The sequence below is a fragment of the Microcaecilia unicolor genome, chromosome 5, assembly GCF_901765095.1.
Source record: "Microcaecilia unicolor chromosome 5, aMicUni1.1, whole genome shotgun sequence".
Taxonomy (NCBI): domain Eukaryota; kingdom Metazoa; phylum Chordata; class Amphibia; order Gymnophiona; family Siphonopidae; genus Microcaecilia; species Microcaecilia unicolor.
Genome location: NC_044035.1, coordinates 107,097,521 through 107,118,435, shown reverse-complemented (window position 1 = coordinate 107,118,435; position 20,915 = coordinate 107,097,521). Strand labels below are relative to the sequence as shown.

The window sequence follows — 20,915 nt, the reverse complement described above, 5'->3', positions numbered from 1 at the left end:
GACAGCAGAGTTAACACCATAATGTGTTAACCCAGCACTGCTGTGGCACAAAAGGTTGCTATGCGGCAATGCAGAAATATCGCTGGCCCACCACGGCCGCTGGCAGTAGTTCCACCCCCAGTGCATGGCATTTCTGGCGCTGCCAGAATTTTTCAAAAATTATCATCACAGAAGGTTATCACCAAATTAGCATGGGAGACCTTACTACCATCTTAATGGGTGGCGTTGCTACCCCCGAAATAGCCACACGGCAAGTGCAAATGTACTGCATGACCATTTCTTTTCCACCTTTTTACCCGCTATGGTAAGAGCGGACACTGTGCACGGCAAAAAGGGGCCCTTAGCTTGTACTAATTTATTTATTTTTTACTAACAGACTGAATATGCACTCATAAATGCACATCCCTACAACTCATAATAAAAATATTACGATAGTGTCTCCTTGTGACTTACTGGTTACATATCTGGGAATTGTCTTTCTTTCTTAGATTTCAGTACTTAATTACTCATATTTTTCAGGGTGGAATTAATACCAGTGTGCCTCATGGTGGTATTTATGTGAAAACTGTTGTCTCTGGAGGATCTGCTGGTCAGGAGGGACGCATCAGAAGAGGTAGGAGATTTTCATAGACTATACAGTTCTAGCTAAAACTCCTGTTAATTCTCTGCTTTTGAGAACAGATAACTTAGGGTTATCCCATTTAGAGGGAAACTTATCAACAAGACCTGTTATTTTACAGTTAACCCCAGTTATTATTAACTAGGGGCCCCTTTACTAAAATTTGCTAAGCACATTACTGCATGATAACTGCCAGTGCACAACCACATGAAGGGTTTTTGTCATAGTTTAGCAGTTACTGTGTGGTAACCCACTCATTAAGGAAGGAATTCTAGAAATGACCTCTAAAGATAGGACCAAAAAACTGGGCACAAAGCTAGTATTTTATAACGGCAGAGTTGGGCACCAGGGGGCCCTTTTACTAAGGCGCTCCCAAAAGTGGCCTGTCCTATACGTAGGCATGTGTTTTGGACACATGGTGGTCTATTTCCTGAGCGCGCCTGGAAAAAAGGGATTTTTTTTTAATGTGCCAGAAAATGGACGTGCTACAAAATGAAAACCAGTGCATGTCCATTTCTGGCCTGAGACCTTAATGCCACCCATTGACTTAACAGTAAGTTCTCATGCGCTAACGGACGGTAAGCACCCAGTGCATGCCAACTGCTGATTACCACCAGGTAAGCACCGCGTATTTTGGGCGTGAGCCATAAATGGAATTACCACCCGGGGCATGCGGTAGCTGGGCAGTAGTGCCAATTTGACGTACATTGGATCTCTTAGGGGCGCTTTGACTAAGCTGCGGTAAAACGGGCCCTGCGCTAGTGGCAGGGGCCATTTTTGCTGCACGCTGAGGCCCTTTTTACTGCAGTGGGTAAAAAGGCTGAAAAAAAGACATGGCTATGTGGTTAGATTGCACTTACTATGTGGCCATATCTCTGAGATTCAAATAACAGAGATATAATACAATGTAAGCATAATAGCGATGGAGTATCTAATAAGCACACATTAGAACATTCAAATAATATAGCTATGATACTAATGCTTTTTTATAATACAGCTCACCATACAGCTGAGGGCTCTAGTTGTCATGTGTACCTGTACGTGAATTTTATGATGGTCTTTTTTGTGCGTAAAACAAGTCTGACGTGGAAAATACCTTATAAATTTGCCCCCAATACTATGCACTGATTCAGTTTTCATTGTTTCAGGTGATCGCTTGTTGGAAGCAGATGGAATAAATTTTTGTGGTGTTACACATAAACAGGCAGTGGAATGCCTTAAGAATTCAAGGCAGGTGTGTACAGGTGTATGATATAACCTTGCAAACACATCTTAATACTAATTAGAATTTCATGCAAATTGTTTTTTTATAGAGTGCTACTATTTGTTTTCTTTTTAAAGATCGATATGGCAAATTTGCTAACAATCCCTCTTTAGGGTTGTGGGCAGTCCTTGATATTGTTACAAAAATGTGATTATTCTTTTACTTTGTTTCTGTAAAAATCTACTGCAGTGTATTTTTGTGGACATATAGGCAGTGGTGTGCTGGTAAATGTTTAACAACAGGCTCTCTCTCTCACCTCCCCCCTCCAAAAAAATGCGATATACTGTATATGTACATAACTTTATTATACATTTTATTGGTACAAAGGTACAGTGTAGCAACCAATTTACAAATAATATTAAAATATATAATATTATTTACTGTAAATTCCATATGGCCATGCAACCCCAAGAACCCTTCCCCTCCCATACTCCCCACCCTTCCTATAAGCCCACCCGACTGTTTCCACGCAATAAAATAACACAACAGATGTACAGATCAGTAAGACCAAAAGCAGTGCAAAACAAGTAAAGTAATAAACAACACAGTTTTTATCAAATTGTTTAATCACCCTTAGGTTTTGCCTTTGGGTTTAACAAGCAATACTATGTGCATGTAAAGTGTAGATAAATGAATTTAAACAATCTATGTTTTAAGGCATATGCCCTAAATATGTAATACTTGGTAGCAACATGAAAGAGTAATGGATTATTCACATAGCAGGCAGACAGTAGATTTAATTTCCACTGGAAAATAATTAACTTTATATGAACATAAATGTCATTCAGCTCCAACTGTTCTACTGCTGCTTTCCCTTAGCCATCATTATTCCTGGAATTCATCTATATACAAACACACATCCAGGAGACCAATATTAACCCCCACCCCACAAAAAAACATGCATTTTGCAGCCAAACAGTCTTGAAGAAGAAATAAATAGATACCACAGAACTGGAAAGCACATTGGCACATTCAAACTGACTCTGGACTTCTGTATGAAGGTAGCTCTGCCCTCATTATCCAATCTCTCTCTTTTAGATAGTAGTAATAAACAATACATGATTTTTCTATAATAATATACCACTGCATTCCAACAAAACAAAAGGAGCAAGTTCCCACAAACCATCTTTCTTTTTTGATTTCGCACAGAAAAAAAAGATTTTAAATGCTCCCAGGTTTTAACTTAATTCATGTTTAATGTGAGATATAAATGTCATAAATAAGTTAAATAAATAGATAGATAGATAGATAGATAGATAGATAGATAGATAGATAGATAGATAGATAGATAGATAGATAGAAACTCTGAATGTTGAGCACCTGATTGTTATAACATGATATCTGTTATGTGGCCCTTTACCAGAAGAAAAATATCTCTGCACAAATATAACACATGCTAAGGTGTCCCTATAACCAGCCCTTCCAAATGACACACAGAGTAATAATTTGTTATAAATTTATTTATTATTTATTTTACAGCATTTTTACCCCACAATTTCCCACCGCTGGCATGCTCATTGTGGCTTACAACAGCTAAATAATAAAGTGGCGAGTACAATAAATTGAGAGGGATAAGTGGGGTGGTGAGGTAAAGATAAGAAATGGGTTAGTTCATGACAGCACTAGAGGGGTTAGTGTCCTGGGGTCAATGAGATAGGACAGTATCTTTAGGGTAAGCTTGTCCAAATAGGCAGGTCTTGAGTGACTTCCTGAAAGTCAGATGATCCTGAATCGTTTTCACTGATTTGGGTAGTGCATTCCACAGATGAGTACTGGCATAGGAGAAGGTGGAAGCATATGTGGTTTTATATTTCAGTCTAGAGCACGCAGGGTAATGAAGGTTTAAGTAAGAGCGGGCAGTTCTGAGTGAATTTCTCGGTGGGAGGTTGACAAGGGCATCCATATATGCTGGGGCTGCTCCATAGAAAATCTTGTGGACTAGGGTACAGATTTTAAAAGTTATGCGCTCCTGCACAGGAAGCCAATGGAGCTACTCACGAAGTGGACTGGAACAAGTGAACTTTGATGCTCCATAGATAAGTCGAGCTGCTGTGTTTTGCACAGTTTGTAGCTTTTTTAGGAGCATGCCTGTGCACCCTGAGTATATGCCGTTGCAGTAATCAAGTCTGCTCAGGACTAATGATCTAACTAAGTTACAAAATACTCCTCTTGGGAAATAAGGTTTTAATTGTTTGATCTTCCAGAGAGGAGAAAGCTTTCTTGGTGGTTAAGATGGTATGATCCAACAGCGTAAGGTTCCGGTCCACAATAACACCTAGTATCCGCAGGCTCTCGGAGATAGGCAAAGTAAAGCCTGGTATTATACTTCTTCTAACTTCTGTGTACATCTGTATGATGTACTAGATGTCATGTCTGAAAATATAAGTGAGATTAAACTAAAATGCTACCATCAATAAAGAACAACAACATGGATTCAGCAGCTCATAGGTTTGCTTCTTAAAGTGTGTGCATGTAGGGCCCCTTTCACAAAGGTGCGCTAACGTTTTTAGCGTGTGCTGTGTAGACGCCCATAGGAATATTATGGGCATCTACACAGCGCATGCTAAAAATGCTAGCGTACCTTTGTAAAAGACACCCATAGTGCATCATCTTTGTTCATAGTGCACACTCTTTACGTATGTGCACTATGAACGTATGGTTTACGTATGTGCAATGTTTCCACATGCACTCTAGGTGGACAAGATTGCTCACTCTGCAATGCTGTACAGTAAGTAAGTAAATATAACTAGTTACTGTATTTAAGTAAATGTTTTATTACTTTTACATGTAAAGAAGTATAGGATAACATTTGTTACTTTTACTGAAGTAATAATTTCGCCAATTCCTACTACTTTTACTCAGTTATATCTGATGCTTGCAGTTAAAAGTAAAAAGTAAAAGCAGAAGCAAGATATAATTCCTCAGTAAACCAAATGAAACAGCAAAACTGGGAACAGGATTATGCTATTGCAAACCTTGTCATGCAAACAGTAGATTATCTATCTTAAATTTTGCTGTTCAGTGAATATAGCCTATGAGAGCAGTGTAGTTGCCTGTGTTTGTTGATTACTGGTCTGCAGCCATACAGAACAGTGATGGGTCACTTTGAAGCGTGAAGCTGGTTGCAATTCTTGGTGAACTGAAAGATGTCTCTATCGCAACAAAATGCTGGTCATCCCATAGAAACTTTTACATTGGGGTGACTGTCCACTTGGTTGATAGAGTCTTTAGAGAGGATGTTTTCTTGTCTGACCTTAAGACTGAAAGGTTCCCATATAGTTGATGTTCTTGAATATCAGACAAAATATTGGTAGAACAACAGACAACGATTCCAAATTTGTGTAAGCTTCTCTCTAATTGGACAGCATAATGATGAAAATAAAGATGAAGATTAAAGAAATGGATTAGTACTAGTTGTAAAGCAGATGATAATGACAATAATGGTGATAAAGTACTCTTTGCTATACGGAAGTCAAGTGTTTCAGAGATTCCCTTGATCAAAACCTGCAGACCCAGTGAGAAGACATCAATAATTCTGCAACTTGAACTGATTTGAAGGAAATTTTATTAATTTGTTATTACATTTATATCCCACATTTTCCCACTGATAGCAGGCTCAAAGTGGCTTACATAAATCTGTAGTAAGGCTACAGTGCAAGAAAAACAATTATACAAATTGAGAATAAGATATAAAATAACAATTAAGCAGCAAAAAGGCAAGTGATAATAACAGGTATTTGTTGTCCTTGGACCTTAATTTATAGTTAGTTCACGTTAAGTTAAATCTAATAAATAAATAATTGGTGCTAATTGGCAACAATTTGAATTTATGGGTGCATCTTTCTAAGTGCTATACTATAAAAATGAACACATAAAACCTTTAGTGTGCAATGGAAAAAGGACATGGCCATGGAAGGGACATGGGCAGGTCAGGGGCATTTACTTAAGATGCACATACTATTATAGAATTTGGGGGATCCAGCACGGGGATTTACACCCAGGTGCAGTAGGGGTAAATCCTTGGGTCTAAAAGTTGGGCAAAGAGCCTGGCATTATGTGCTGTTCTATAAACAGCACCCAACTCGGAACACCGTTTATAGAGTAGCGCTCAGTGCATATTTTTTTTTCGATGACCAAATCTGGGTGCCATTTTTTGAATTAGTCCTTTGTATTTTTTATTTGCTGATAATGGTGTGCACTATTTGCAAAAAGTGCCTACTGTTTCCCAACAGAAATATTCTCCTGCACTTGTTCTTCTATAGGAGACATGTTATTCCTTCAGCAGAAAATTTGTTTTTTCTCCATAATTGTGTAAAGCTACCCAAGATCATCTTAAAATGTTCATTGCTGATTTTATTGGGAGTTTTTTTTTTTAATATCTTTATTGCACACACCATCAAAACATAAAGGTAACAAAAAATGTTCATTATGGTCATCTGTCTTGGCACTTCTTTTAATGTTTTTTGTCAATGTTGTGATCTTTTAAAATTTTTTAAATAAAAGGCAGTTATTATAGAACTTGTTTAATCGTGTAGCCCTTGAAGTTTTACCCATGAAGTATAGATTGGGTGTTGTTGGACAGAAGACAATGACAAACGATGCCTCTTCTTGTGATGTACAACTAAGTTCTGCACCATCTTTACTGCAGGTGGTAAAATTGATTCTAGAAAGGAGAGAAGACCCCGGAACCACACAGCAGCATTCCACTGATGCAGACAAAAAGGGTGATAGATGTGATGTTTCTTTGGCAGCCACCTTACCTCATAACCCTCAGTGCTTCAGCTTTGTAACAAATGGTGAGAAATGTTGAGCTGTGTGTGCAAAGACAGTATATGTGCCTTATATACTGATATGGATGCTTAACACAATGATCTTAATTAGCAACCTAAGTTCACACACTGAGCCTGCAAATTGGTGGGAAAATGTGGGATACAAATGCTACAAATAATCAAGAGAATATATGCTCATTGGTAGATGCAGTACCTGACAATCGTAAATGACACTGGTTGATTCCCACATTATTATTCTTCAGTAATGTGTATCTAACAAAGTTGGATTCCATTGAAGAAGTCGAGTACTGCTTGTAGTGGCTTTCTGGAATTTCACAAATAAAGGGTTGATATTTAAGAACGTTTATCTGACTCCTGGATAAATGCTGAGAGGCATAGTTGTTGTTACTTTATCACCAACTCGTACAATTTTAGCACAGGCCTCATGTTATTTAATAAGATGTAATTAATATTAACTGGGGTTAACAGTAAAATAACACTTCTTAAAGGTAGTCCACATTGATATCTGTACAGACCACCATGGAAGAGTCAGAGTGGAGATCAAAATTATTCACGTAGTGGTGATTTTTAGCACTGCTATTCAGATAACTATTTGGGTAACTTAGGACAACAAAAAGGCTATACTACGCAATTCCAGATAAGTTATCTGGATAGTGGCTGAATATCTCCGCTACCTGGATAGTGAGGACTCTCACCGCAAGATTTGGATATTCAGTGGCAGCCATTGTCTGAGTATTACCACTGACTAGCCTGTTTTTTTTTTTTTTTTTTGCCTGCAGTGATGTGCATTTCAAAAAACCAAACAAACTTATCCCCCCTCCCAACTACTGACCACTATAGGCTGAATATCAGAGGGGAGGGAGTGGTTATATTAATTGTTTATTGTTAATTGAGAATTTACTATTCCACTTATCAGTGTTTGCCACTATAAAACGGTTTACAGACTAAAGTGGAAAAGAACACCAACAGTTATGTGAAAAGGACCTTTGGAAATATGTCATGCAGAAAGTCCCAACCGAAGATTAATTAAATACAGATAACAAAGAGAGTAAGGTATAAATGAGACAATTTTCAACATTCTGGGGCTGCGTTACTAAGCTGCATTAAGCAGCTAGCCCAGCTTTCATTGCACAGTAGACACTGGGGTGCAGACTCATGCTAATGGGTACCACATGTTAAAATTAGCCAGGGGAGTAAAAAAAACCCATACTAGTTGCTTAACATGGGTAGGGGCAGGTCATGGCCATGACAAAGGCAGAGCAGAGGTATACTGAGCTATGATAGTTAGTTTATAGGTTATGTCATGTACTTGCTGTCATGACTGCCAATAGCATGGCTGCACTTAACACCAGTTCAAGAGATGCCCCAATTGTCAACACATTTTGAAGCCTTGGTGATGGTGTTTAATCCCTTTCCAATCTCCTTGGCACAAGTCCCTCCCTGCTTCTGATGCCCCCTGATATAAATATCCCTTCATTCTGATCCTCTGTGGCACAACTATCTCCCCCTTTCCAATCACCCATGGGGACATATGCCTCTCATCTAATCCCTATCCATCCTCTTCCAATCCCCCCTCCCCCACAAAATACCCTACCTCCAAAGCAGATCCAAACATTTCCCCTATTCTTCGACTTCCTGACCCCCTCCCCTAGACTCACCTGGGGGTTCCCTGCTAGTCCAATGACAGGAAGGGAGCAGTCCCCCTCTGCTTCTGCCTCATCTGGTTCTAGGTATCAAAATTATGCCAATGACCCTTAGCAGTTGTCTTGCAATATTTCCTAATGAGGTCATCCATCCATTTAAGAAACAATTGCCCTTATTACAACTGCTACTACTTATCATTTCTATAGCTCTACTAGACATACGCAACACTAAACATGTAAGAGACCATCCCTGCTTGATAGAGCTTACAATCTAATCAAGACAGACAAACAGGACAAATAAGGGATAAGGGAATTACTTAAGGTGGGAGTGGTAAAACAGACATGGTACTGAACAAGTGAATAGGAGTTAAAAGCAGCCTTAAAAAGGTGGACTTTTAACCTAGATTTGAAGAAGGCCAGAGCAGGAGCTTGGACTTAGTGACTCAAGAAGTCTATTCTAGGCATATGGTGGAACAAGATAAAAGGAAGGGAATCTGGAGATGGCAGTGGAGGAGAAGGGTACAGAAAAGAGAGATGTACCCGATAAATGGAGATCCTGGAGAGAAGTGTAAGGAGAGAAGAGTGGAGTGGTACTATGGAGCTGCAGAGTGAATTTATTTATTTTATTTATTTATTGCATTTGTATCCCACATTTTCCCACCTTTTTGCGGGCTCAGTGTGGCTTACAATACATTATGAATCATGGAAATACAATTTGTTACAACTTGGTTATGGATTACATTGTGGTGAGTCGTTTGAGTCAAAGTTAAAGTATCGATAAGGAGTATAATCATGGAAAAAGCACTGAAACATTGGAAGGAAGCAAGGGAGACAAAAAGGGGCAATATATAATAACAGGAACACACTTGGTATACATTTTCTGTGAGTAAAGGTATGAGTGTGGTATGATTTCGGGGGATGAGAATACAGGAGTGGCTGCAATGATGCATAACTGAACAATGAGTGTGGGCTTTATGTGTTTTGGTTCTTTCTGTAAATTTTCTCAAAAAGATGGGTCTTCAATAATTTGCAGAAGGTGGTTTGTTCGTAGATCGCTTTCAGGTTGCGTGGTAGTGTGTTCCAGAACTGCGTGCTCATGTAAGAAAAGGTTGCCGTGTGCAGCGCCTTGTATTTCAAGCCCTTGCAATTAGGGAAGTGGAGGTTGAGGAACGTTCGTGATGATCTTTTAGCGTTTCTGGGTGGTAAGTCTATTAAATCAGACATGTAGGCTGGGGCTTCGCCATGAATGATTTTGTGGACTAATGTGCATACTTTAAAAGTGATGCGTTCCTTGAGTGGGAGCCAGTGTAGCTTCTCTCGTAAGGGTTTTGCACTTTCATATTTTGGTTTTCCGAAGATGAGTCTGGCTGCTGTATTCTGGGCTGTTTGAAGTTTCCTCAGTATATGCTCTTTGCAACCTGCATATAGTGAGTTGCAGTAGTCCAGATGGCTGAGTACGAGGGATTGCACTAGGCTGCGAAAGACGGATCTTGGGAAGAATGGTCTTATTCTTTTCAGTTTCCACATGCTGTAGAACATCTTTTTGGTTGTATTGTTTGCATGAGTTTCGAGTGTTAGGTGGCGGTCAATAGTGACTCCAAGGATTTTTAACGTTTCTGAGATTGGAAGGTTTAGTTTAGGTGTGTTTATAGCGGTGAATTTATTCGTGTTGTACTGGGAAGTGAGTATCAGGCATTGAGGTTTTTCTGCATTTAGTTTCAAACGAAGTGCATCTGCCCATGTGTTCATGATGTGTAGACTTTGGTTGATTTCATTGAAGATTTCTTTAATGTCTTGTTTGAAAGGGATGTATATTGTTACATCGTCGGCGTATATATATATATGGGTTGAGGTTGTGGTTTGATAGGAGTTTTGCCAAGGGGGTCATCATTAGGTTGAAAATGGTTGGTGAGAGGGGTGATCCTTGTGGTACTCCACATTCAGGTGTCCATGCAGCAGACGTTGTTGAGTTCAATGTGACTTGATATGACCGCTGGGTTAGGAACCCCTTGAACCAGTTTAGGACATTTCCTCCAATGCCAAAATATTCGAGTATGTGTAATAGGATTTCGTGGTCAACCATGTCGAAGGCACTTGACATATCAAATTGTAGAAGGAGTATATTGTTGCCGGTTGCAATCATTTGTTTAAATTTAGTCATGAGAGTGATTAATACTGTCTCTGTGCTGTGATTCGATCGGAATCCTGATTGGGCATCATGCAGTATTGAGTGTTTGTTTAGATAGTTTGTGAGTTGTTTAGTTACCATTCCTTCGGTTATTTTGGTTATTAGTGGTATGGATGCTACTGGTCTGTAATTGGTTATTTCGCTTGCACTTTTCTTTGTATCTTTGGGTATTGGGGTGAGTAGAATTTTTCCTTTTTCTTTAGGGAAAAGTCCGTTTTGTAGCATGAAGTTTACGTGATTCATTAGATCTATTTTGAATTGTTGAGGAGCTGATTGCATGAGGTTGTTTGGGCATATGTCTAGTTTGCAGTGGGATTTGGCAAATCTTTTAAGTGTTTCAGAGATGAGGTCTTCTGATATTAGTTCAAATTCGGTCGAAGTTCTGTCTGCTGGGTATGTTCCGTCTTCTGGGTCTAGACAGTCTAGAAGTGTGGTGTATTCAATAGGGCTGGCGGGTATTTTAAGTCGTAGTTGTATAATTTTCTCCTTGAAGTATTTCGCAAGGTTGTCAACATCTGGGATGTTTTTGCTGTTGTTTGTAACTGGTGTGGTGTCTAATAGTTTGTTCACAAGGTCGAAGAGTTTATGTGTGTCTTTGTAATTTGGTCCTATTATTGTTTTGTAATGTAGTCTTTTAGTCTGTTTTATGGTATATTTGTATTTCCTCCGAAGTAGTTTCCAGGCATTTAGTGTTTGTTCATCTCTCTTTTTGTTCCATGCGCGTTCTAGTTTCCTAACTTGTGTTTTACGTTTTTTCAGCTCTTCGGTGAACCATGAGTTTGGTTTTTTCCTGTGTGATGTTCTGGTTTGGATTGGGGCAATTTTGTCTAATGTTGTTGTACATAATTCGTCCCATTCTTGGAGGAATTGGATGGTGTCAGCATTTGTTGACCATTCGTTCTGGTAGATCTGTTGCCAGAATGTTATGGGGTCTATTTTTCCTCTCGTGGTGTATGTTGTTCGCTCATGTTTATTGATTGTGCTTATATGTGTTTTTCGCCAGTAGAGAGAGACATTTGCTTTATGGTGGTCTGACCATATCGTGGGTGTCCATCTTGTGTCAGTAAGTATGAATGCACTTGTAAGTCAATAAAAAGAGTTTGAATTGTATATAGAAATGGATAGGGAGCCAATTAAGTGACTTGAGGAAAGGGCTAATATGAGCATAGTGACACTAGTGGAATATAAGTCATGCAGGAGAATTTTGATTGGATTGAAGGGGAAAGAGGGATAGTGGGAGACCTGTGAGAAGCAAGTTGCAGTAGTCTCAGTGTGAGGTGATAAGAGTGTGGATAAGGGTTTTGGTAGTGTGCTCAGAAGGAAGGGAAACATTTTGGTGATATTATACAGAAAGAAATGACAGGTTTTAGCAGTCTGTTGGATATGTGCAGAGAAAGAGAGAGGCATCAAAGGAGACCCCAAGGCTGCAAGCTGATGAGACAGGGAGGATGAGGGTGTTATCCACAGAGATAAAGAATGGGAGAAGAGGAGAGATGGGTTAAGGGGGAAAGATAAGAAGCTCGGTCTTGGCCATGGTTGGTTTCAGATGGCTGTGAGACATCCAGGCAGCAATGTCAGACAGGCTAAGTCTTGGGCATGGATTCCTGCTGAAATTTCTGGTGTGGAGAGGTAGATGTGGGAGTCATCAGTATAAAGGTGATACTGAAAACCATAGGAGGAGATCAGAGCACTAAGAGAATAAGTATAGATGGAGAAAAACATTTCCTAAGACGGAGCCCTGAGGTACACCAACTGATAGTGGGATAGCAGTGGAGGAGGATCCACCAAAGCATACACTAAAAATGTGATGGGAGGGATAAGAAGAAAACAAAGAAAGAACAGAGCCCCGAAAGCGAAGTGAGGACAGCATATCAAGGAGTAGGTGGTGATCAACAGTGTCAAAAGCAACAGATAAATCAAGAAGGATGAGGATAGAATAGAGACATTTGAACTTTAGCAAGGGCTGGTTCAGTTGAATATACAGAGTGAAAGCCAGATTGAAGTGGACCAAGAATAGCTTGAGATGAAAGAAAGTCAAGACAATGGTGGTGAACAGCATGTTCAAGTAGCTTGGATAAGAAAGGGAGGATGGAGATGGGGTGATAGTTGCAAGGGCAAGTATGGTCTAATTAAAGTTTTTTGAGGAGTGATGTAACTATGGCATGAGTCTGGGTGGAGAGTGGGTGGGGCTCATACTTATACATGTAACTTATAAAATACTATTACTTCCTTACACCCCAAATCTAGGTGAGAGCATTTATACTTGCTCTATGGCTGTCATATGTGGTTGTGCCTAACCTATATGCATGTATATACCTGGCTATGCTACTATTCTATGCAGGAAAGCAGACACCTACTTTCTTTTATAGAACGGGCTCCAATGAGATGCCCCTTTGTAGAATTGCCCTCAAAATGCCTGAAGAAGAATGAAGGGATCAGAGTGAGTACATGTTGTGAGTGAGGGGATTGGAGGGATTGTGTGTTGTGTGGAGGGAAGAAAGGAGGAGAGTGATAAAGGAGATTAGAAGGGGTGTGAGACAGTGGTAGACTCTAAAGGGGGGGGGGGGGTGAGAGGATCAGAGGGGCTGCAGGAGGGTTGGTAAAATGAGTGAGGAGGAGCAGGGAAAGAGGGGACCCAAGGTAATACTGTGAGATGTGAGCATAATCAGAGATGGAGATGGTGCTGTGTGATGCAAGTGGGTATCAGAAGGGCTGTAGAATATGAGTGGGAATTGGAGATGGCAGATAGGGAGAGAGTAAGGAGATCAAAGGAGCTCTGGGGTTTGAGTGATGGGATGGGAGGACTTTCAGGTCTGAGAGGATCACTCTCTCCACTCCAGTATCCCCTGATTCTCCTTCACCTTTCCTGCGCTACCTTCATCTTTCCTTTCCTTTGTCTTGTGCTCCTTTATTCTCCCCATTTTCCCTTTGTCCCCATCTGTCCTTCCATTTCCTGTCCAACTGCCCATCCCAGATCCCTTCAATTATTCACTATCCTCTTCTTCCTTCCCAAATCCTTATTCCATAAAAAAAAGTACCATATAAATAAATTGGGCACATAAAAATGTTGGAAAATGACATTTATCAATTAATACAATTATAAATTAAAATGGATAATTTAATATGCAAATCTATGAAATATGCCACACAATTGCTGCAGAATCTTGAAACATCTGCTGCAGGAACCTGTGGGCTATGCCTAAGCTCAAGACACGTAGCTGTATCCCTATTACCTTTTGAGCATTGTGAATATTAATATCTCTCATCCAAACAGATAACATATTTGAAGTAACACTGAAAAAGAACTTTGGTGGGCTGGGATTCAGTTTTCTGCAAATGGGAGGAGGCACTTCTGCAGACCCTGGAGGAGGAGACATTGTGAGGATCAAGAGACTCTTTCCAGGTCAACCAGCTGAAGAGAGCGGGAGGATTAAACCTGGTGATGTCATCCTAGAAGTAAATGGAAGACCTGCTACAGGACTTTCATATCAGGTACAGTTATAGAGTAGCATAGCCGAATGCTCTTTGTGGAATAGATTTTAAACAAATTAGACTTCTATTAATTTATAACGAATACGGTAATCACAGACTTTATGCATTTGTTTTTTTATTTTTAAATCTCTTTATTGGTGAACAGAATGCATTGCAGCTCTAACCATGTGTTTATCTTAATTGTATTTCATTTCTATTTCTACATTTGTTTCTAATGTCATGCTCAAATTTCCAAATAGGTTTTTGCCAGCTCTAATTCCCTCTGAATTAAAATTTGTTGTCTATAACATTTAGGAGTCTAGTTACTAAGATACCTTATGACAATAACATCCCTTATTTGTCCCTAAGGTGATAAGTCTATAAAGTGGGTACTAATATTTGTGAACCAATTTCATGCATAAATGTTTAGAATAATTGCATACTGTCACGGGGAGTCAGCTGTCTGGCAGGAACATTGCGGGACCAACAGGCCTTGCTGCCAGTGCGCCTGTGATGTCAGATGCCTTCGGGAGCAGGGCATTTAATCCTAACATCCTACACACAGGCACTCTCACATCAAAGCCGCCCCATTGCCTTCAGCTTCCAATGGGAGACGCCATTCCCGTTCTTGTTTCACTGGATTCCAGTTCAGCTACGTCTGTGTGAGTGGGTTCCAGCTACTTAGTCTGTGTGAGAGGGTTCCAACTACGTTCACTCTGTGTGTGGGTTCCAGCAGCCTTGTGCTTCATTGTGTGTGTGGGTTCCAGCAGCCTTGTGCTACATTGTACGTTTGGGTTCCAGCAGCCTTGTGCTTCATTGTGTGTATGGGTTCCAGTAGCCTTGCGCTTCACTGTGTGAGTGGGCTCCAGCAGCCTTGAGCTTCATTGTATGTGTGGGATCCAGCAGCCATGAGCTTCTTTGTGTGTGTGGGTTCCAGCCACTTGACACTTCATTCTGTGTGTGGGTTCCAGAGAAGCCGCCAGCTTCAGTGTATCATTGTATCCAAGTCACTGAGACTCTGTTTGCCTAGCCTACCCTGGCCTTGATTCTGCTTCCAACTTTTGTGGGCTTCTTTGTGTTTGTTACCAAGATTCAGTCTATCATAGACTTTCACTACGTACCAAGGGTTCACTACTCTGAAATATAACACATACGTGTGTGCATATATGCCTGTAAATGTCCAAATTCTAGCTAAATATACAATTGTGGTCACAAAAACAGCTTAAAGCTACTAGGCTGCCCCAAAAATACAAATAATCACCAAAAGGGTAGCTAGTATATTAATTATTTGAACCGTCAGAAAGCTAGCACAAGTGTAATTGTTTGCATGTGTCTTACAACATATGGCACTTCAAAAGATAGTGCTCTCACTCCTCATCAGTCCATAGGAGAATATTTTTCTTTTATTAATACTATATTAAAAGCTTTATCAAAACATCCTCTTGCATATTCACAGCCCAGTGCCCCAGGGAGGAAAAAGAACACAGCCGGGGAAGTTGATTGCAAGTTGTGTTATTCATGTACTAAGGGTGTTATTTATTTATTTATTTATTTTATTTATTTATTGCATTTGTATCCCACATTTTCCCACCTATTTGCAGGCTCAATGTGGCTTACAGAGTTTTGTTACTAACCTGCGGTACTGAGATACCATATGTTAGTGACTTACGTGGTAAAATAAGATGTTAACTTCCCCTTGTAATGACAATAAAGAGAATACTTTTATATAAGCTCCTTCAATAAAAGTTGTAGGTTTCTGGATAAGTTACACTAATTTTCTAAGTAAATTATATGCATACTTTCCTTTTATAAATTACTCTATGGAAAACTACACACACACACATTTATACCTGCTGCCTGGCAGAAATTAGATTTTTCATTTTATAAAATTTGGTTGTAAATGCTAACCCCTTCCAAACTCCATCCCCAGAAACATTCCATCAAAGTTAGGTAAACTTATGTGTATACAGGTTACATACATGTATATTCTGGGTACGTTCAATGAAGGCTATTTCTGTATGTAAAGCCTTTTAGAATTATCTCTATGTGAGGAAGTGTATAGGATATTAAAAAAAAAACTCCCTCCCAGGGTCACCTTAAGGAGCTATGGGGGTTCTTTTACTAAAGGGTTGCCATGCAGCAGTTCAGAACTATCGGCAGATCAACGCGGCTGCTGGTGGTAGTTCCGCTGTCAGTGCGCAGCATTTCCGGCGCTGCTGGAAATTTTGAAAAATTAATACTTCAGGGGGTTACCTGGTGGTAATCTGCCCGGTTATCACTGGGTTAGCACAGGACCCCTTACCGCCACCTCAATGGGTGGCGGTAAGTGCTTCTAACAAAATGGCTGCATGGCAAGTATGGACTTACTGCACGGCCATTTCTTTTTCTGGGCTTTTTACCTGCTGCGATAGAAAGGGCCTTGGAGCATGGCAAAAACAGCCACCGCCATTAGCGCAAGGCCTCTTTTACCACAGTATACAATAGAAAGGATAGGGTTCAACCAGGGCAGGTAAAATCCCAGCTTTGAAACAAGTCAGACAGGCTTTGGGAAGAGAGAAGTAGCCCTCATGTTTGCGCCCAGTGGTGTAGCAAGGGCAGGGCGGTGGGGGCGGTCCGCCCTGTGTGCACGCTGCTGGAGGGTGCAGAGAGCAGCCATGCACCTGTTGGCTCCGCTGGTTCCCTGCTCCCTCTGCCCCGGAACAGGTTACTTCCTGTTCTGGGGTAGAGGGAGCAGGGAACCAGTGGAGCTGACAGGCACACAGCTGCTCTCTGCACCCTCCAGCAGCCAAGAATGCACCGGGGATGGGGGTGTCATTGTGCCGGGGGGGGGGGGGAGGGCGGTGTCATGCTGCACCCTGGGGGGGATGGACGCCGTGCGCTGTGGCGATCCGCCCCGGGTGGCAGCCGACCTAAGATCGCCACTGTTTATGCCTACACAATCTATGGGTAAAAGACTTCCAAAGTAGGAAGTTTTTTTTGGACTCATACTGAAGATCTTGATACTGTGTGTCCAGGCTGGAAACAGACCTGGGTTTGTCTGTGACTGGAACTGTTGCACACTGTGTTTGGGCCTGGCCAGAAGCCAGCCCTGGTAAGACTTTTCCCTCTGATTTACAAGAGACAACAAGCTTCCCTATATTTAAGTACAGTAAAAAAAAAATAATTTTCTGTTTACTTTTACACTTTTATGTAGCTGTTCCTGTGAAACCCTACAGCAGGCCCTCACTCATGCTACTGCACTCTCTAATAAACAGAATTTTGAAACAGTACTCTTTCAAAATAAATATTAACAATTGCCCTTCACACTTTTATTGTATCTCCTTTGTCTCAGAAGTTAATGTCTCTCTCTCTCTCTCTCTCTCTCTAATTGTACTTCTGAGGAAAATATATCATGCATTATACATATGGAAATTTTAATATAACTAATAAAATGTATTCTTCTAAACTTAGGAAGTTCTTCACTTATTGCGAAGTCCTCCATCTGAGGTCACGCTCCTTCTTTGCCGACCAGAAGGAAATATTCTTCCAGAAATTGACCAGAATGCTTTGGTATGAAAAAGTCTAATGTAAACACTATGAGGGTCTTTTACTGAAGACTAGCTCAAGATATCTGCAGCAGGGCCATTTTATTCTTATGGCCCCGCTGCAGATATCTCAGGCTAATCTTTAGTGAAAGACTCCCTTTTCCGGAGATGGGAAGATGGTAGAACGAGAGGACATGAAATGAGATTGAAGGGGGGCAGACTCAAGAAAAATGTCATAAGTACATAAGTAATGCCATACTGGGAAAAGACCAAGGGTCCATCGAGCCCAGCATCCTGTCCACGACAGCGGCCAATCCAGGCCAAGGGCACCTGGCAAGCTTCCCAAACGTACAAACATTCTATACATGTTATTCCAGCAGTCAGGAAGTATTTTTTCACAGAGAGAGTAGTGGATGCTTGGAATGCCCTCCTGCGGGAGGTGGTGGAAATGAAAACGGTAACGGAATTCAAACATGCGTGGGATAAGCATAAAGGAATCCTGTGCCGAGGGAATGGATCCTTGGGAGCTTAGTCAAGATCGGGAGGCGGGGCTGGTGGTTGAGAGGCGGGGATAGTGCTGGGCAGACTTATACAGTCTGTGCTAGAGCCGGTGGTGGGAAGCGGGACTGGTGGTTGGGAGGCAGGGATAGTGCTGGACAGACATGTACGATCTGTGCCAGAGCCGGTGGTTGGGAGGTGAGGATAGTGCTGGGCAGACTTATATGGTCTGTGCCAGAGCCGGTGGTTGGGAGGAGGGGCTGGTGGTTGGGAGGCGGGGATAGTGCTGGGCAGATTATATGGTCTGTGCCCTGAGGAGCACAGGTACGGATCAGGGTGGGGTATACACAGGAAGCGGCAGATATGAGTTGTCTTGTTGGGCGGACTGGATGGACCGTTCAGGTCTTTTTCTGCCGTCATCTACTATATATTTAAAGATAAATATATCTTTTGTGCAAAATATTCAAAGCTCCCCAGCCATACTGAGCTGAATTAGAGTGGGGAGTAGTCCGAGGAGGCTGGAGAATTTGAAGTGGTATTTTAAAGCAGGTTGTTTATTAATTGTATATGTCTTAGCTTTTCTTTCCATGTCTAAATTTCTTTATGCAAATTGTAGAAATGGCATCAAACTTTTGCATGCCATTTGTAAGTTCATTAGATTTGTGAAGGTAAATTCAGTGCATGTGGAGGATAATTTTTAACAGGCTGCTTAGGTTGAGAGCCCAAGTAGATACTTATTTTGTAGGCAATTCTATAAAGACACATAGAGAGGCATTTTTGGTATGACGTCTATGACTTTAGACGTTTTGCAAACAAATTCCAAAATCTGAATAAAAAAGAAGTTCATTTTCCAAAAAAAAGAAACGTCTATCTTTTGTTTTAGAAAATACTGTTTCTAATAAGGTTTTGTGCTTTGGACGTTTTGTTTTTTGGTCCATTTTAAAAACAAAACTGGCCAGGTGAAAAACTTAGAAAATCAATCCATTGGGACGTAGGAGGGGCCAGCATTTTTATTAGACTGGTCTTCCACACATCCCAGGAGATAAATGAGGCACCCTAGTAGACTTCAAAAACATGCTCTCAGGTACACATCTCATCATTGTTCCCTTATCTTGTCTGCTGAGCCCTCCAAAATGAACTCAAAACCCACTGCCCACAGCAGTACACAATAGCTCTTATGGGTGAAGGGGGCATCTATATGTGGGTACAGTGGATTTCTGGTGAGTTTGGAGGGCTCTCAGTTTCCACCACAAATGTGATAGGTAGAGGGAGATAGGGACCGGAGTCCCCCACGCCATGGTACACTGCACTGACCTACACTACTCCAGGGACCTGCATGCTGCTCTAATAGACATGGCTGTAACATCTGAAGCTGTCATAGAGTTGGCTAAATCATATTTGTATTCACATTTGTAGAGGGTGGTAGGGGGTCAGTGAACACTAGGGGGTATTGGGGGGTCACCCCTGATTCCCTCCAGTGGTCATCTGGTCATTTAGGGCACCCTTTTGTGCCTTATTTGTTATAAAGAAAAACAAAGCGGGGTTCCATTTTTTCAAACTTTTTAGCAGTGCGTTATATGGAGTGCTTGTCAAGGCTTTTGTGATTCTTATTATTTGATCTTTAAATGCTCCGTCAATCGATATATTGCCGAACATCCATTGATTGACCCCTGAAGAAGGCTGATATAGCCGAAACACGGACCATGTTGGGTCCAAATAAAGGTTTTTTGGAGCATCTTATCCTTGTGTGTGGCGACTGATCTGTTGACACTGGGCCCTCTCCACCCCATTTTTGTTGTGTTATGAAGTACGTCAGATGTGCATTCAAATCACGAGGGGGTGTGTCAGGGGTGTATTAAGGGTGGGATTGGGGCGTTCCTATCAATTGCATGTTTTTCTGCCATAATGGACAAAACAAATCCATCCAGGGCTATAAGTTGGATGCTTTGGTCTAGACCTGTTTTATTAATGAATAAGCCACAAACAATGCCCTAAATGACCAGATGACCACTGCAGGAGTAAAGGAATGACGCCCTTACTCCCCCAGTGGTCACTGACCTCCTTCATCCCCCTAAAGATATAAATGAAACATTACATACCAGCCTCTATGACAGCTTCAGATGTTGTGGCCAGTACTATTAGAGCAGCAAGCAGGTTCCTGGAATAGCCTAGTGGTCGGTGCTCCCTCCTTAAAAGAAACCCCAAACCTATTGTACTCACATATAGGTGACACCTGCCGGCATAAGGGCTATTGTAGTGGTGTATAGTTGGGTACTGTAGGCTTTTGGTGGGTTTTGAAGGGCTCACAATATAAGGGGGTAATGGTGAGATGTGTACCTAGGACCTTTTATGTGATGTCCACTGCAGTGTCCCATAGGGTGCCCCACTGCTCTGCTGGGATGCCTCTGTGGCCAGTCTACTAGGAAATCTGGCTCCTCCTACATCCCAAAGGCTTGATTTTGTGTGATTTTGTTTTTCACTTGGACTTTTTTTTTCTTTTTTTTTTTAATGGACCAAAATGATAGACTTATTAAGCACAACAACATCTACATAAGTACATAAGCATCGCCATGCCGGGACAGACCAAGGGTCCATCGAACCCAGCACCCTGTCTCCGACAGCGGCAAAAAGAACAAACAATTTGTCCCGCCCAGTAGAGTGCTGGTAAATGTTTAACAACAGGCTCTCTCCCCGGTCCATCTCTGCTCCCCCCCCATCCACCTCTGCGCCCCTCGTCCACCTCTGCGTCCCCGTCCCCCCCAAATTACAGAGCTGGCTATAGCCGGGGGGAGAGAACCTGGGGGGGGGGGGCAATCTAATTCATGTTTAATGTGGGATAAAATGCCAAAAATTAATAAATAAAAATAAACTTTTAATGTTGAGCACCTGATTCTCAAAGTGGACATATTCCAAACACT

The 20,915-nt window shown here is 41.2% G+C and overlaps 1 protein-coding gene across 1 annotated transcript in view; it reads left to right on the top strand.

Moving 5' to 3' along the window:
- FRMPD2 (FERM and PDZ domain containing 2) overlaps nucleotides 1–20,915 on the top strand; it is a 194,276-nt gene that overhangs the window by 88,714 nt on the left and 84,647 nt on the right. Inside the window, exons 23-27 of the mRNA XM_030203157.1 lie at nucleotides 520–613; nucleotides 1,768–1,853; nucleotides 6,532–6,679; nucleotides 13,779–13,996; nucleotides 17,426–17,524. Coding sequence (XP_030059017.1) covers nucleotides 520–613; nucleotides 1,768–1,853; nucleotides 6,532–6,679; nucleotides 13,779–13,996; nucleotides 17,426–17,524 — 645 coding nt within the window. The remainder of the gene's footprint in view (nucleotides 1–519; nucleotides 614–1,767; nucleotides 1,854–6,531; nucleotides 6,680–13,778; nucleotides 13,997–17,425; nucleotides 17,525–20,915) is intronic.